This window comes from Mytilus californianus, unplaced genomic scaffold (assembly GCF_021869535.1).
Source record: "Mytilus californianus isolate M0D057914Y unplaced genomic scaffold, xbMytCali1.0.p SCAF_2, whole genome shotgun sequence".
Lineage (NCBI taxonomy): Eukaryota > Metazoa > Mollusca > Bivalvia > Mytilida > Mytilidae > Mytilus > Mytilus californianus.
The window spans coordinates 98,773,971-98,791,750 of NW_026262668.1; the positions used below are offsets into that span (position 1 = coordinate 98,773,971).

At 32.3% G+C, this 17,780-nt stretch overlaps 2 protein-coding genes across 2 annotated transcripts in view; both read right to left on the reverse strand.

The window, feature by feature from the left end:
* LOC127730523 (BRCA1-associated RING domain protein 1-like) overlaps nucleotides 1–17,780 on the reverse strand; it is a 41,702-nt gene that overhangs the window by 18,949 nt on the left and 4,973 nt on the right. The window contains exons 4-7 of the mRNA XM_052238954.1: nucleotides 16,578–17,482; nucleotides 15,988–16,068; nucleotides 13,032–13,204; nucleotides 11,381–11,480 (exon numbers count right to left, since the gene is read on the reverse strand). Of these exons, the coding sequence (XP_052094914.1) occupies nucleotides 11,381–11,480; nucleotides 13,032–13,204; nucleotides 15,988–16,068; nucleotides 16,578–17,482 (1,259 nt within the window). The remainder of the gene's footprint in view (nucleotides 1–11,380; nucleotides 11,481–13,031; nucleotides 13,205–15,987; nucleotides 16,069–16,577; nucleotides 17,483–17,780) is intronic.
* Nucleotides 6,171–7,997, reverse strand: LOC127730529 (uncharacterized). Its single transcript, XM_052238963.1, has 2 exons — nucleotides 7,722–7,997; nucleotides 6,171–7,151 (listed from the first exon to the last, which is right to left on the reverse strand). Exons 1-2 carry the CDS (start codon nucleotides 7,804–7,806, stop codon nucleotides 6,637–6,639), a joined length of 600 nt encoding a protein of 199 aa, XP_052094923.1. The 5' UTR covers nucleotides 7,807–7,997; the 3' UTR covers nucleotides 6,171–6,636.

The following is a 17,780-nucleotide window of genomic DNA, read 5'->3' on the forward strand; positions in this document are numbered from 1 at the left end:
TAAACTAAGCAAAAGTTTCAAAGTCAATAGACCATGACTGAGTGGGCGGGGCCAAATATGACAACATTTGTAAAACTACTTATACAATCCGGTGGACAAGAATGTTTTGAATTAATACGCATAGGCTAATAAAACAGCAATGTTGTGCACCCAAAATGTTTCATTATTGTCAAAGAATTGTAAAAAATACTTCAAGACAGAGTTCTCAAAAATTTGTTGTCCCAAGGTTTCGACCACCAAAATTTTGCAAAGGACTGACACAATTTTGGTATTTTGCAATAGAAATAATAGTGGGAACCAGCAGATTTTCTTCAAGGACCACCAGGGAAAAACAGATTTCAAGAACTCTGTAAAGATACAAAAGGAACTGTCACTTGCAGCCATGCTTTTGCATGATCAATTTACCATCTTTGCCAATGAAACAAAATAAACATAAATATTTTTTGTTATTCTTATAGTTTCATGTTCTTGTTTTTTTTTTTAAATCATCACATTATAACTATTAAACCAATGTTAACAGTTGTCTTCATTTTATCTAAACAGATAACTATTCCCCAATATGTATTTTCTTGTATAAAGGGAGTTAACTCTAAGTGTTTTCAAAATTTTGTTCTGTTTCAAAATTAACTAAACAAGGAATGTATAGTTCCAGTGTATTAAAATCATAGAATGAGAAAAGTTATCAAGTAATGAAATAAATCATATGAACTTGGTCTAAAGTCTTTTAGCAATCATTTAGGCTGATATCCCCTGGGGGCATTTAAATAGTAACATGCATGGGCTTGTGGATTTGTTCAGGAAAAGCATGGTAATTTAGTTCTATTATTGATGATCAAATAAATACAATTTTTAACAAAAGAACATTGAAATTTGAAATATGTTTTGATATTCTAAATAAATCATTGCTAAAATTATTTATATGCAAGTTTAACCAGTTAAACATAAGAAATTTAACAGATAAACATAAGAAACAATTTCAAAACGATCGTTTGTTGTCTGTTGTTAGAAGAGGGCAATGGGTAGTCTACCCAGCAATTTTTTAAATGAAAGGAATCTCTAAACTGGTCAATTGTCGATAATAAAAAAAATTCTTTGTTTGAAAAAGGGCTTTCTATACATTTGTTTAGTCACCAGTTCCCCCTGTATGAAGGATCCATGGTGCTATCTGAATATACTTTATAACAGAAAGTTTTATAAATGTTGTGCTATGATTTTAAGGAAACAATTCTATTTCAAATCTAATAGAAAACACTGCAATGAACACTACCCAAATCTCCAACGTGTAAAGTGCCAATGTTTCAATGCCCTCACTTACCAGTAAGACCTGAGATTTCCTAAAGTCAGTTACTTGGGAGACTTCCCAATGTAAGAATATGCTGGATTTTCAGTCGATTTATGTTCTGTGGAACTTGTATTTCAAGATTTGTTACAATCCTACTCAATAAATAACCAGGACTATTGTTTGATGATTTACAATATCCAAATCAATATTTACATGCTGCTTTTCAAGCAAATTTATTAATCACACAACACACTCCTTTCACAATTTATTACAAATAGATAATTGAATAAAAATTTAACATGACTCCGTTTGTTAAAGGGAAAATTCACGATTTTTTACTTATCATCTTATTATGTTCATAATACCATAAAAAACATATTCACCAAGTTTTATCTAGATATGAACACTAATAAAGAAGAAAATTGGGAATTATTAATTTTATTTATTCGAACTTCCTGACTTCTGTGATGTAGTTTAAGTCTTTTTGCATGCCGGGAGTGGATTAATCTGATTTTAAGTCTTGTTCGTTAATCATCTTATAACGCGATTTAAAGCGCATCGACGACTTTTGGCGTAGCTATTAACCAACTAATAATTCAGAAAGAAAAGTGATCAGCCGTGCAACTTTCAAAATCAAAATGCACCTTTTATATTTTAAGGATTTCTGATATGATTATAGTAATAAAAGTAAATCATACAATAGAATTTTTTTATGATTTTTTTTCCGACGGATATGTTGAACAAACATATATAACTGATAGTGTAATAAAAAAATGCATGTTTGTATTCTCACCTATTACTTCAGTCGAGGATTTGTCTTACTATACAAATCCTTGCTTCAGTCTAGTACTGTGTAAATACAATGCATGTGTATTATACTGACACCACCTGGTAAAGGCGTGGTTAAATTCACGGTTATTAAAAGATTAGCATTATGTAATTTTAATCTTTTGATCTTCACAAGCGTTTTGTTTGGCCTCAAGGGTTCAACGTTGTAAGTATGAAAAACATGGGGGGAAAAGGGATAAAACAGAAGTGCGGGTTTGAGACAGGATATTTTTTATTATTATTTGGGGAGGAATATGGTGGCAAAATAACTGAATAGCCGTTATATATTTTTTAATATTTTGCGTTAGCTCAATTTTTAATAAATAGGTGATCATTTTGTTGTAACATCGAAATTCTGAATTACTTTCAATTAAATAATTTTATAGAAACAAATGGCTCACGAAAACGAGCGTATAAATCAAAAATGTACTATTTCAAATTATCATCGGTAACCTTGAATATTTATTTAAATGTGCAGAGAAAATTATCAGTAACATTAATATAGTTTGGTCCGTCCAAAGCGATCTACATTTACCTAATCGGGAATGCCCTGATTAAAATATTCTAAATCTCACAACGTATAAATTCTTTAGCTATTTGACCAACGATGTTTTAAAAAATTAACAGAATCAATCTAATGTCAACTTTCCTTTTTTGAATGGAGAAAGACTGGCGGCATCAATTTTCAATGTGCTTTATATCTTGTACCTTTGCAAGACTTATAATTCATTCATAAACCCACTCTAAACCAGAGACATATATACGTCTGTTTAAACTGACAAGCATACTCCTAAAACGGACAAGCAGTATATTCTTTAAATTTCTGTGATTTAATACCAAGAAAGAAATCAAAGCACGAAAGCGCTGTAAAGGCAGTTAATTACAGGTTGTGTGTATTTTAAGTCCAGTTATATCATTATCTTGCATAGTACAGTGTACTTATCAGAGGTGGCTTTCAGTATTTAAGATTTAGAGTTCTCTAATGATATTGAATAAGTTTTATGAATGTCATATTCTGAGCACTATATGAAAGCGATTGTTCTCACTTGTTTATGAACTAGTGCATTATGTCCAGTTTGTACCTTTTTTATCTATGTTTATAGTCAAATTAGTACCAGGATTATAATTTAATACGCCAGACGTGTGTTTCGTCTACATAAGACTCATCAGTGACGTTCAGATCAAAATAGTAACAAAGCCAAACAAGTACAAAGTTGAAGAGCATTGAGGACCCAAAATTCCAAAAAGTTGTGCCAAATACGGCTAAGGTAATCTATTCCTTGGATAAGAAAATCCTTAGTTTTTTCATTGGCAATCATAACACATCTCCTTATTTATATAATGATCTATATTCAACGACCTCAGGTACAAAAAAAATGTATGTAACTAAACTATGATGGGAAACCTTTGACTTCTTTCTTTATATAAACTTTTGATTTGGTACCATAGAACTATGTAGAGTAAATGTACATTGCAACATGTCAACTCTTTCAACTCCAAGCAAAATTATATTTCCAAGCATAAAGTAATTTATTAATGAAATAAAATGCTCCGCTGGGGCACAGCTTGATACGACCGCAGAGGTCGAACCTTGAACAGTTGGGGCAAGTATGAACACAACATTCAAGCTTGATTCTGCACTGAATTTGGATTGTAATTAAATATTTGACACAGCATAGGTTTCTGACACAGAATGAAAGTGGTCTAAGATACTTAAAAAAATTTAATTTACCTATTCAAACCATATCATTATTATTTGCTTTTATATATAAATCAGAAATAACCAATTTAAAATGGAAAATTTTAAAGAAAAAAAAGGAAAAAGAATCCCCCCCCCCCCCCCCAAACTTTTTGAACCCCCTTATGATTCATCACCCCAAAACTCAATCCCAGCCTTCCCTTTGTGGTATGGTACCTTGCAGTACAATTTCAGAGAGATCCATACACTTGAACACATGTTATTGTCTGGAAACTAGAAAAATGCTTGTTTTTTGGCCCCTTTTTGGTCCCAAATTCCTAAACGTTTAGGGCAATTACCCCCAAACTCAAACCCAGCTTTCCCTTTGTGATATGGAACCTTGTAGTACAATTTCATAAAGATCCATACACTTACACACAAGTTATTGCCATGAAACTAGAAACATGCTTGTTTTTTCCCCTTTTTTGCCCCTAATTCCTAAAATTTGGAAGCAATTACCCCCAAATTCAATCCCAGCATTCCCTTTGGATATGGAACCTTGTGATACAATGTCAGAAAAATCCATAGACTTGCACACAAGTTATTGTCATGAAACTAGAAAAATGCTTGTTTTTTGCCCCTTTTTGGCCCCTAATTCCTAAAATTTGGAGGCAATTACCCCCAAAAATCAATCCCAGCATTCCCTTTGTGATATGGAACCTTGTGGTACAATGTCAGAGAGATCCATACACTTACACACAAGTTATGTCTGGAAGTTACAAAAATGCTTATTTTTGGCCCCTAATTCCTTAACTGTTGGTACCATAACCCCCAAAATCAATCCCCACTTTCCTTTTGTGGTATTGAACCTTATTTTAAAATTTCATTGAGATCCATTCACTTAAACTAAAGTTAGAGTGCGAAAACTAATGTGTCTTCGGAAAATGACACCGACGACGACAACGTCATACCAATATACGACCACAAAAATTTTTTTGCGGTCGTATAAAAAGGAGTTCTTAATTAAGAAATAAACTGATTCACTGAGCGCAGCTGGATACACCCGCAGAGGTACTACCCTGAACAGCTGGGGCAAAAATGGACACAATATTCAAGCTTGATACAGGTCTGAATTTGGATTGTAATTAAATATTTGACATATTATAGTTTCTGAATAAATGAAGTCAATGAACTTGAAATCGGTTATATGAATTGAATTTATATTCAATTAAAGATTTCTTGCTGTTGTGCAATACTTAATAAATCTTTGCCAGACTATAAACAAATAAAGTTCAATTTCTTCTCAATGTCATATTTGAAATTTATGAAAATCAATAGGGAGATTACATCAATAGCTATAAATAATTCACCAAAGTTTCATGTGAACTGCTTAAAGCATTTTTGAGTTGTTGTCCAAAAACTGGAAAATCCCCCCTTTTTTAATGAATAAAACCCCATAACTCAGAAATGTAAAATCTAAAATTTATAAAATTCTAAAGGGAGCTTACGGATTGATAATTTAGTCTTAGATGCAAGATTTTTTTATCAGTTGTTAGTGGCTTTGAACTAGCTGTCAGTAACTGCGAGTACTCTCAGATTTGTACTAAGTGTCTTTTTGTTGTTTGGATGTACAACTACCCTACCACGTCCACTTGTATTTGTATTTATCCATCTGATGAGTTTAGCCTCTTTCAACTGATTTTTAGAGTTCTTTCTTATATTGTACTGTTACACCACTGTCCCAGGTTAGGGGGAGGGTTGGGATCCCGCTAACATGTTTAAGCCCGCCACATTCTGTATGTACATGTATGTGCCTGTCCCAAGTCAGGAGCCTATAAAAGTGTAATTCAGTGGTTGTCGTTTGTTTATGTGTTGCATATTTGTTATATTTGTTCATTTTTTTACATAAAATAGGCCGTTAGTTTTCTTGTTTGAATTGTTTTACATTGTCATTTCTGGGCCTTTTATAGCTGACTGTGCGGTATGGGCTTTGCTCATTGTTGAAGGCCGTACTGTGACCTATAGCTGTTAATTCTGTGTCATTTGGTCTCTTGTGCATGTGTGGAGAGTTGTCTCATTGGCAATCATACCACATCTTCTTTTTTATATTTACATCAACAGATATAAAAAATTCACCAAAGTCAAGGTGAGACAACAAAACTTAGTTATTAGATCTCTGAAATTTTTTACAGGGTACGAGTTTTTCTCATTGTTGGAGATTGTACGGTGACAGTAACACCTGTAACTGCTTAAACCCATTTCTTATGCACTTTAGTTTGATAAACTCACTGAATATCATACCACATCTCCTTATTTATATATGCATTACAATTTACATGTGCATGTAATTGTAAATATATATATATCAGAACAAAACTCATTGCGTCACTTTTATTTATGCATCCTTTGGCACAATACAAGTTCTAAAATTACACAACATAAAACAACTAAATGTTATTTCAGATGAAAGTTTTGTTTCAGTTCCATTCATAGGATTTATTAGAATTTTGTATGTTTTGCCAAGTCCAATAATTCGCTCTATGTGACATAGAGACATAGTTGACTAAACCACCAGGTGTCGAACATTCAAGAATTTTCAGTGTTTCTGTTTTTATTTGATGAAAAGGTTGCCTGAGCTCTAGGAGCTTTAGGTTTTATCACGGGATATTCTGTGCTGTCAATAATAATCCAAGTCGTAGGAAACTTTAATTTGAAGTTGGATGGTGAAAAATACCTGACTAAACCACTAGATGGCCAAGTGTTAGCCTCACACCACTGTTTAGACATAAAAACAATCCATGTATACACAATATTCTTAACACTAGATTCAATCTAGAATCTAGACAGTTCAAAGTTGGTTGTATGATGCCTCAATTTCATCAAAGTCATAAAAAAACTGATTTTCAACTGACACCCTATCAATTTGAAAATATATGTATCTCAAACAATGTGCTGCTGGACCAAGTGTGGTCAAAACAAATAAAAATTTAGTATACAACTCTAAACCGGTATAAAAATGCATGGCTGTGTCACGTGTCTTCATTTCAAAATTCTCTGCTGAAAACATAGGCATTGATGGTGTTTGCGTAATTCCATCTGTGAAGCTCAACATTAGCTCGGCAGTTGGTGGTGGACAGTCATAAATCCTTTCTGCAGTATGAATGACTTCTTCAGGAAAACCAACTTTACAATCAAAACTTTCCTCTAGATTTCTACTACAATATTCATCAAGTTTAGTTCTTTTGTTTTCACAGGAAACTGCCCTGATTTTTCTTTTTGCAGACGATTCAGTCTCTTGCTTGGTCCAGGAAAATAGGCTGGGAATTGCAGTAGACTTAAGTCTCTGTATGGTGGGTTTGCGCCCTGAAAAAGGTTATAAAACATTAGTTTTTTTATAATTAAATGAACTTCCATTAGCAATGTATACTTTGTACTACCTGGCGAAATATTAACTAGATTTATTCATTACAATCTGGATAAAACTATGTTTGCCTGATTCAATGTATGTTATGTAAATCCAAAGGACAAACAATGAGAGACTTATGCAACAAACGTACATTGTTTGTACCTAAATAACTATAATATAGATGAGAGCATGTCATTGTTTTGTTCCTGTTAACATTGTCATTGATATTTTTCAAGAAAGTCTATGAGGCATAGCTTATGCATTCCTGTCATTACTACATTAGCATAATTACTGCTAAAATAATTCTCAGTATGATATATCTCTTGTAAGAAATCATTATAATTGTAGCAATCACCAAAAAATCTCAAACAGATCACATTGAATCGTAATCCAAAAAATTATGACGTCTTGAATTACCCACCCCCTTTTATTCTAAAACGATAATTGCGGTTGTAAACAGACTTTGGTTTATTCGCATGGCGATTACATATATAACTATATATTTCACAAAGAAAATAGAGTTTTACCATGAATAGTTTCCTGCACGTAGTCTTTTTCAGTAAAACGTGCCTTGCAAACAACAGCTGATTGAGATGGACTCCACGATATCATCGTGTTCTCGTCCAATCTGCGTATTGGCCATGGCGTTGATCCAACTTTTCCTTCTTTTTAAGTCATTTGGAAATGCATGTCCTCCTCTTAAATGACATCCAGGTACACAACAACAAGTACTTGGCATCGTTAATCAAAAATATAACTGAAATAGTTGCACAGTGTAGAAACCGGAAGTAGAGGAACAGGATCCGCTACCACGGCGCCACCTATTCAGGAACGATAATTTGCTACTTTAATTAATTTAACTGCGAAAATAAAGTTAGACGGGTTCACGTGCATAAACAGAAATGCGCTTTAAATAGTATAATATAATTCATGTTCAGTCGACCTTTGATTATTATATCAACGACTGAAATGATTTATAAACATCTAGATTGCAGATAACACTCGAAATTAACCCGAGCTCTTTCCACACGGAATTCAAATGATTCTAGTTTGTCAATCGGTTGACTGCTTATAATGCAAAATACTAATATATCAAAAGTTTTTAAAACTAACAAAACACAATGATCGTTTCTCTATTTCCCAATGTAAATGAAATGAAACAAAAAACATTTTATATCGCAATAAGAAGAGGAGAGAATTCAACATTTCCGGATCTACTTGGAGTCTAATGACCCCCCACGTAGATAAGTTGGATATCGCGGAAGGAAGGATTAACCCGGCAACTAGAAAGGCATTAAAGCACTGCCTTTAAAAATCCCGAAATTAATTTGATACTCAATATTTTTCCTGGAAAATATTCACATCCTCATTCGGTCTGAAAAAAAGATAAGAATTTGGTATACAGAACATGCAGAAGTGTGAATGTCATAAAACCTTATTGTTATATCAGAAACCATTATAAATGTGAACCTGTATACGTAAGACCTCATGGGACGTCACCTAAGATCATCTAACCACATACAGGTAATATACAAGTAGCTCTGTTATACCCGGAAATGTCAAGGTTAATCACTACTGATACAGAATATACCAATGCAACGAAAATTCTGATGATTGTGAAGCATGACCATTCATTATTTTAGAGGCGTCTTAGGTGGGGGATTGCCGGAACGATTCAATTTAAATTCTGACTAGATTTTTTTTTCTCAATTTAAATAACTGAACTAAAAAAAAGAAGAAAACTACGCCCAAGAACAGAATTCTTCTTGTAAATTCATAAATACACCGTTCTTATTTTGTAACTTTCGATAGACATGAACTCCAACCCCCCCCCCCTTCCCCAAACCTGGGAACAGTATATCTTACAATGTATATATTCCTGCCAAAATAACAAAAAAGGAGAAAAAGAGAGACATGAACGGTAAATCACATCAGATTCAGATATCTATATAGTTGATTGTCGTTAGCTAGAGATGTATACATGTCTCTGCGTTAACTTATAAAAATAACAGGAAAGTATAAACGTGAAATAGATTTATGATGAATACTATGCAACTGCGACACCCCTTTTTATCACAGCGTACATGCATGTATTTAAATGACTGTCCGTTATTTCGATTAAGAATGACAATCGTACGTAAAATCCTATAGTTCATGGTGAGACTTTTTGTACCAGATATGCGACTTTTCGTATTTATATTTTCTCTTATATTACTTTCATTTGATATTTTATGCATAAGTGCAATATTGGGAATGGTTTATTACCACCACAAGCTAACTAAATAAATTAATCAACCCTCTAGCTAACCAGACGTTAATCCAACTACTATCAGTCTATCAGCAGTGAAGTTTCTTTATTTCTTCAAATAGGCTTTTTGGGGATCATTAGTGTACGTCCAGTGGCATATATATTACATGCATGTCGGAACAGGAAAATTGACATCAGGTACTTTTAGAACCATGTTCACATTATTATACATTATACCCAACAATTGTGATGATGACGAATTTCTTAAACTGTTCAAAATAATCTTATTGAAAAATAAATCTGTGATTTTACTATGTCCATAACTTCGATGAACCAAAGCAAGTTAGATATCGAACTGTATTTAAATCAGATTGGTTCTGGATGTTTCTCTCGTATATTTAATTTACATGTATTATACTATATTCTAAATAGCGACTATCTATAGTTCCGTAACCTTCTATCTATGCGTATAAACTAATGATCGACAAGTGCGTACATTTTGTTAAATCAATATTTGTATGTTTCAAGATGTCCATACTTATTGACAACGAGTATATACTTACATTTTCCCCAATTTACCCTTAAAAAATATGTAAATAGATTTTTTATTCTATCAAATCTTTTTTTTGGAATTATTTAAGATTTTCATAAATATCATTCTTTACACCAGAAAGGTTATTTATAAACAAGCGTATGAGTTTAGTAATGACTAGTATATCACTATCGGACACGCAAGACAAAGATGTATATTACACCTGATAGTTTCAAAATGTAAAGTTACAAGTTATCGGCCGTGTACACTGGTCAATACCCTCAGAAGTGAAGTGATGCACGAACTTGCTTTATGTGATTGTGTAATAAGAGTTTTAAAGCCCGACAGGAAATCGCTTGAATACCTGGACGTGTCACCTCACAATACCTCTGGGATTTCTTAAGCCATGCTAGTGATCAGATAAGGGAAGGTCCGAATTTATTTAAATAAGTTTATTACATAAAAGAATTATGAACAAACTAGATTTTCGAAAACAATTTTACACGGAACACTTATTTATGACTTTGAACTTTGACTATTAACTAATTTCCATTAAAATTTCTTGTTTCAAAAACTTAGTTAAAAAAAAACAGTTTTAAAACGACAGACCATAGTACTAGTTATTTTAAAAAAAAATATATATAATTACATTTTCCGTATCAAGTTAGTTAGGAAAAGTTGCACAACCATGTCTATTAAAATCTTTTTTGTGACCCGGGAAACTGTTTATGCTTTCCTTGTCGGATAAAACAACCGTACGCTTGACAAGATATCGACACTCAATTACGGCTACGTTAGGTTACTGCTTGTTTTGGTCCTTTGTGGTTTATAGATATATCTGGGTTTCTATTCAGGGAGGATGTCAAAATGGCCGCATGCGGAGAATTGATACTCTAAATTTAAAATCGATGGTGATCTCTTATCTAGCAGAATAAAACTTTAATATTTATGAATTTGTGCTTTTTTATACATAATGAACATAATATCAATTTTTCATTTTTTTGCGAAGTTTCCCTTTAAGGCTCTCATTCATATATCTTATTGATATAAATGTGTTTGTAAAAGGCATTTTTTGATTTTCATGTATATATATACAACTTTTAAATATATGTACAAAACCTTTAAGATTGAGAATTTATTATTACTTTAATATTTACTAGTAGAAGTCAAAATGTGAAATTTTTTTGTTAGAAAAAGTTATTTGAAATAAGTTTTGGGTAAAAAATGATGGGAGGTAACTCATGACAGCATATAAGACTTTAATAGCTAGACTGCTTACCAGTGACCAAAGTGAAAATTTAGGACAAAATATAGGTAAATAGGTATATATTGGGGAGAATCTGATACTCTCATATTAGGACTTATATAATTATTTCTATGCACTATTGGTCTGTAAAATATTTCACCTCTGTAGTTTTGCTAGTTGTAGTTGTGATATCCGTGGTCAATGCAGCTTTCATATCTTCAGTCACAGCAAAATCTTCTGGAGTTAAACCATGGATATTTCTACAAAGAATGAAATGTTTAACTAGATCATTGATATCTCTACAAAAGGCAGAATATTTGCAGAGTCAATTACTATTATGTCAATAACACATGATTCCTTTTACTGATTTTGTAGAATCTTGATCATTACAAGTCTCTATTACTGTGTACACAAATTACATTACAGCTTATTAAAGAATAAACTATTTTGTTATATTATAGTCTTCATAGTTTTAACAATAGGGCTCCAGGATGTGACCAAATTACTGTTTTTTTTTTCTGATCAAGTTAATATTATCAATAATTTAATAGGGATTCATAATATATAATCAGTTCTATATCAAATTCATAATATAATGATTTATTCAGATATTTATACTTTTCTGTTTAAAACAAACAAGTTTATCATGTTTATATTCTTATTGCTATAGCTTGTTAAATGTAAGCTAATTCATACTTTTTATATTAGATCAATGTCCCTACTTGCAATTTTGTTTGTTTATTCATGTGTTATTTGTTAAAAAATATGACCTTTTATAAATACAAATGTACTGTATCCAAGAATGTGTCCATTATACATGGATGCCCCACTCACACTATCATTTTCTATGTTCAGTGGACCGTGAAATTGGGGTAAAAACTCTAATTTGGCATTAAAATTAGAAAGATCATATCATAGGGAACATGTGTACTAGGTTTCAAGTTGATTGGACTTCAACTTCATCAAAAACTACCTTGACCAAAAACTTTAACATGAAGCGGGACAGATGGACGAACGGACAGACAAACAAACGAATGAACGCACAGACCGAAAAAACATAATGCCCCTCTACTATTGTAGGTGGGACATAAAAATATTATCCACCTATAGCTTTTTTAATTTCAGTGATTGTATAATATATTATTTGCATATAGCTTGTTTAATTTTAGTGATTAAGTTCTTATTTTTCTTTTATATTTCTATGTCTGAAAGCACTAGTCAATAAAGAAATAGTGAAATAATTGAAATGTACATCTTTAACATGTCTGTCAAAATATGCTTGACAAGATGAATATCTAGAATTTAAGAAAAAATAAGAATATTTCAGAAATTCAGTGCTTTTCACTTAATATTGAAAATCTAAAAATCTATCCAAGAATTTTTTTTCTTAAATGCAACAAGCATTGACTAGTAAAAATATAATTGTGTGTTTACTGTTACCCAACCTACCCTATATTTGACCCCTTACTTTATTTTCCATTAACATGATAACACACCATTAAAATAACAATGTTTCCCCAAAAGATTCAAGGTAAACAAAAATGAAACAAAAAAATTCCCTAACTTCCAACCCTACTTTTTAATCAACTGATAATGATGTGTCAGTAAACACATTTATTTTTTTTTATCATATCAAAGTATATCATTTCGGTAAAAGAAGCACTGGATATTAATTTTCTTGTTGCTATTGATTTTAGATACTTTGTAAGAATGAACTTACACAGCAATATTAAACATTTTTGTAATTAAACAATAATGTAACTAAAATTTACATCACAAAACAGATGCTGTCCTTAAATATTATCACTAACCTACTAGTCAGACATGCTCCATAAGACACAAGTAATCTAACACAATCTAACTGGCCTTGTCGTAAAGCATCATGTAGGGGTGTATCGTTTTCTGTCCCTGGAACATTTATCATAGCCCCATGATCTAATAGCTTTTTCGCTATTTCTGTATGACCATAATGAACTGCTTCATGCTGAAAATAAAATAAACAAAAAGTTTTATCTTTTTTTCTTGGGACATCAGTATTGAGTGTTGTAAATACTTTTAAATCTTCAGGTCACAGTCATTTTTTGGTTGAGTTAATGGTGTCTAATCTATAGCTTGTGGTATAGTTAGTGTGGTCCAATCTTTTGTTTTTGGTTGAGTTAGTGTGGTCCAATCTTTTGTTTTTGGAGGAGTCAGTGTTGTCCAATCTTCAGTTTTTGGTGAAGTTAGTGGTCCAATCTTTTATTCTTTGGTAGAGTAGGTGTTGTCCAATTTATAGTTTTAGGTGGAATTAGTGTCTTTCAATCTATAGTTTTTGGTGAAGTTAATATGGTCCAATCTTTTGTTTTTGATTGAGTTAGTGTGGTCCAATCTATAGTTTTTGGTGGAGTCAGTGTTGTCCAATCTTTTGTTTTTGGAGGAGGTGGAGTTAGTGTAGTCCAATCTTTAGTTTTTGGAGGAGTTAGTGGTCCAATCTTTAGTTTTTGGTGAAGTAAGTGGTATAATCTTTTAGTTTTTGGTGGAGTAGGTGTTGTCCAATTTATAGATTAAGGTGGAATTAATGTCGTTCAATCTTTAGTTTTTGGTGGAGTCAGTGTTGTCCAATTTATAGTTTTTGGAGAAAGTGGAATTTGTGTTGTTCAATCTTTAGTCTTGATGGTTAGTGTGGTCCAATTATTTTAGTTTTTGGTGGCGTAAGTGTGGTCCAATCTTTAGTGTTTGGTTGAGTTAGTGTGGTCCAATCTTTAGTTTTTGGTGAACTTAGTGTGATCCAATCTTTAGTTTTTGGTTGAGTTAGTGTTGTCCAATCTTTAGTTTTTAGTGAAGTAAGTGTGGTCCAATCTTTCTTTCAGTTTTTGGTTGAGTTAGTGTGGTCCAATCTTTAGTTTTTTTGGTGAAGTGTGGTCCAATCTTTAGTTTTTGGTGAAGTTAGTGTTGTCCAATCTTTAGTTTTTGGTGGTTAGTGTGGTCATATCTTTAGTTTTTGGTTGAGTTAGAGTGGTTCAATCTTTAGTTTTTGGTGGTTAGTGTGGTCCAATCTTTTAGTTTTTGGTTGAGTTAATGAGGTTCAATCTTAAGTTTTAGTGAATTAAATGTGGTCCAATCTTTAGTTTTTGGTGAAGTTAGTGTGATCCAATCTTTAGTTTTTGGTGGTTAGTGTGGTCCAATCTTTCTTTCAGTTTTTGGTTGAGTTAGTGTGGTCCAATCTTTAGTGTTGGTGAAGTTAGTGTTGTCCAATCTTTAGTTTTTGGTAATAAGTGTGGTCCAATATTTAGCTTTTGGTGGAGTTAATGTGGTCCAATTTATAGTTTTTGGTGGAGTAAGTGTGGTCCAATCTTAAGTTTTTGGTGAAGTGTGGTCCAATCTTTAGTTTTTGGAGAAGTTAGTGTGGTCCAATCTTTAGTTTTTGGTGAAGTAAGTGTGGTCCAATCTTTAGTTTTTGGTGGAGTTAGTGTTTTGTTGACAGCTGTTTTGTCTTTTCATCTTGTTTCTTTTTATAATGTGTTAACTGTTTTTCTTCAATGCTCCATTTTTTCTAGAAACAATTTAAGTCATCAAAATTTGTTAAGGATGTTCGCTCCTTTGTTTCAAAATAACAAGCTTTTTAAAAGACTGTTTTAATTTGATAGTATATAAATAATGGAACTTAAAAAGTAAAAAAAAAAAAATAAACAGCTGCGCCATGAGCGCATGATCCGTCGTCTTGTGTGTGAACTTTTATGCAATAATCATAAATAGTTTCTGACATACAGCGCAACATGTGAAAACCCCTTTTTTTTACAAACTCAATATCTCTAAAATAAAATTTTGAATCAAAACCAAAAAGTATACAGATCTTGAGATTAATATAACTAAGAAGTGTGTAAAATTTTAAGCAATAATCATAAATCGTTTTTTAAATACGGTGCGACTTGTGAAAAAAAAACACACACCTGTTTTAGTTACTAAGTCCCGCAACTCAAAAAGTTTTAATCTTATTTTCACCAAAAAGTATACAGATCATTTGACCATCATAAGAAACAACTATGTTAAGTTTCATGAAATTTGGATAAGTTGTTCTCAAGTTATGGTGCGACATGTTTACGCAGTACAGACAGACGACATTTGTATATCATAATACGTCCCGTCAAAATTTTGACGGGCGTATAAATATGAAAGGTTCATGACCTTGTCTTTTGTTATATAATCTATTGAAAATTTTAGCGGGTGATGATTCTCACTTGAGTTTTCATACATTAAACATTGGGACCTTTTTTCTTTCTAAAACTATGAAAAAATAACAAGGATTTTTATCTTATGATCATAAACAAGCTTATGTCCAAGGTTGGTACAAATCCAGGATAGTTTAAGAAAGTTATTAAAATTTGAAAAACTTTTAACCACAGTGTGAATATTTGTGGAAGCCGCCGCCCAAAAATGTAGGATCGCTATGTCTCGCTTTTGCGACAAAAGTCGCAGGCTCAACAAAAATCAAAGCCCTGACCACATGTACACCTTCAATATCTGTACAAACAGCCAGCAAAGAGAAAACTTCCTAGCATTCAAACTGTAGGAGGAGTTATCTGGGATAACTATATACCCATAATGGGATGGACGGACAGGGGTAAAACAATATCCCCCCCAACTTTCAGTTGAGGGGGGCATAAAAAAAAATGTTTTTTTCATTGTTGCCAAAATACTAGTGTTTTCCTTATGCTTTACATTTCCCTTTCCCTGGCCATGGTTGGCCAGGAAAATGTTTATGTTACCAACTTATGACTGTATCCTTACCAGGGGCGTCCATCCTGCATTGTCTCTAGCATTGGGTGAAGCTCCAGCTTTAAGCAATTCTTCAATTCTTTTAATATCTCCCTGAAACATCCAATGAAGCTACATTTAATCATACAAATCATTTATATCTATTGAATACTAAGTTCCATCAGTGACTACATTGTTTTACAGTTCAGTAAATGTAACTCGTCTAAAAGAATAAAACATACACACAATTTTCATTTAGATTACATAAACATCAAATTACAAAGAATTCTTATCTCCTATTTTTCTTTGACCAAATCCTATAGAACAATTTCTTCCAATGATATAATATTACCCACCTGTTATTGTAAATTTAATTATATTATTTGCAACTGACCATCTTAAACATGTCCAATATCAATGTTGCCAAACTATTATTAACATGATTAAGAAGCAAGTTATATTTGCCATAATTTGGTCAATTTGGACAGCATGAAATTAAGAGTAACTTAATATAATGCTTATATTATATTTATTCTAAAAGACCTTGAATGTCTTATATTGGCAACTTGTGACTCATGACAAAAATTGTCCAGTAACTTGTAAGTTGCCAAATGACCCTTTACCTTTATAGCAGCTACTTGTAACGGAGTTTCTCCTTTAGCATTTTTTTTCAGCAATGGATCAACATTTTTTTTCCCACTTCCTGTTACACTTATATTCAGCTTGTCCTTTGACTTCCTCTTGTCTTGCTGCTGTGGTGATAGATTTCTAGATGTATCACTGCCCTGCTGCTTAGGAGAATGATTTCTAGATTTTATGTTACTCTGTTTATTTGGAGATAAACTTCTTCTTTCCTTCTTCTCAGTCATTTTATGTTCATCCCTCAATTCTTGAACTCTATTTGTAACTGCACCAAGTGAATGCCTCCTTCTTTTCTTCTCACTAGGAGAAGGCATTGCAGTGTCTGAATTATTTGCCTTGATGTCTTTTGACCGTGTTCTTAAATTTCGAGTTTGATTTTTGTGTAATTTCTTCTTTTTATCAGATGTTTTGGTAGTTTCATTTTTTATTATTATTTGATTTTTGCCACCATGAAGACTATCAAAACTTGCATCATCAACATCAGTATAATCAAAGTACTGACTCATTGTGGTCTGGTCAATAGGATACTTTGTACCACTTTTCAGTAACTTGTTCACTTTCATTTTATATTTCTTTTTATTTTTTTTGGGAGTGTGTTCTTCATCTTCACTTAAAGAAATTTCTTCCCTGTCTGAATCCATCAACATTTGAGTCATTGTTCTCTGATCTGCTGGAAGACTTCTCCCTTTTCTTCTATTTTTTGACGATTGTGTTCCTCTTTCATGAACATTCAAGGATACAACTAACTCCTCCTTTCTATTCTTCTTTGAAGTATGGTCATCGCTTTTATCAAACTTATTTAAATTTAATGTGTTTTTTGGGGATCTATATGAACCAATGTGTCCTACTGTGGTTTCTGTTTCACACATAAGATCTGAATGCAACTCTACATCATAATGTAAAAAAAAAAGAGGTAAATCGTATTATATTCACTAAAATTATAACTACTGTTTGTTGTACAAAAGTATTTATTACATAAATTTGTATAAAAACTACTTTTCTGGGATGTTGGGACAATCAATCATATTTAAGTCTTAATTTATGAAACTTTTTTATTCCTGCATAGGCACAGTTAATGTAAGCTAATTTTAATTGAGAAAGAAATTTAACTACATTTAATATTGTAAATGTTTGAAAAAAATGCATGTTTCTTGCAATTTTAAATCATTCTTTTAAAGGACTGG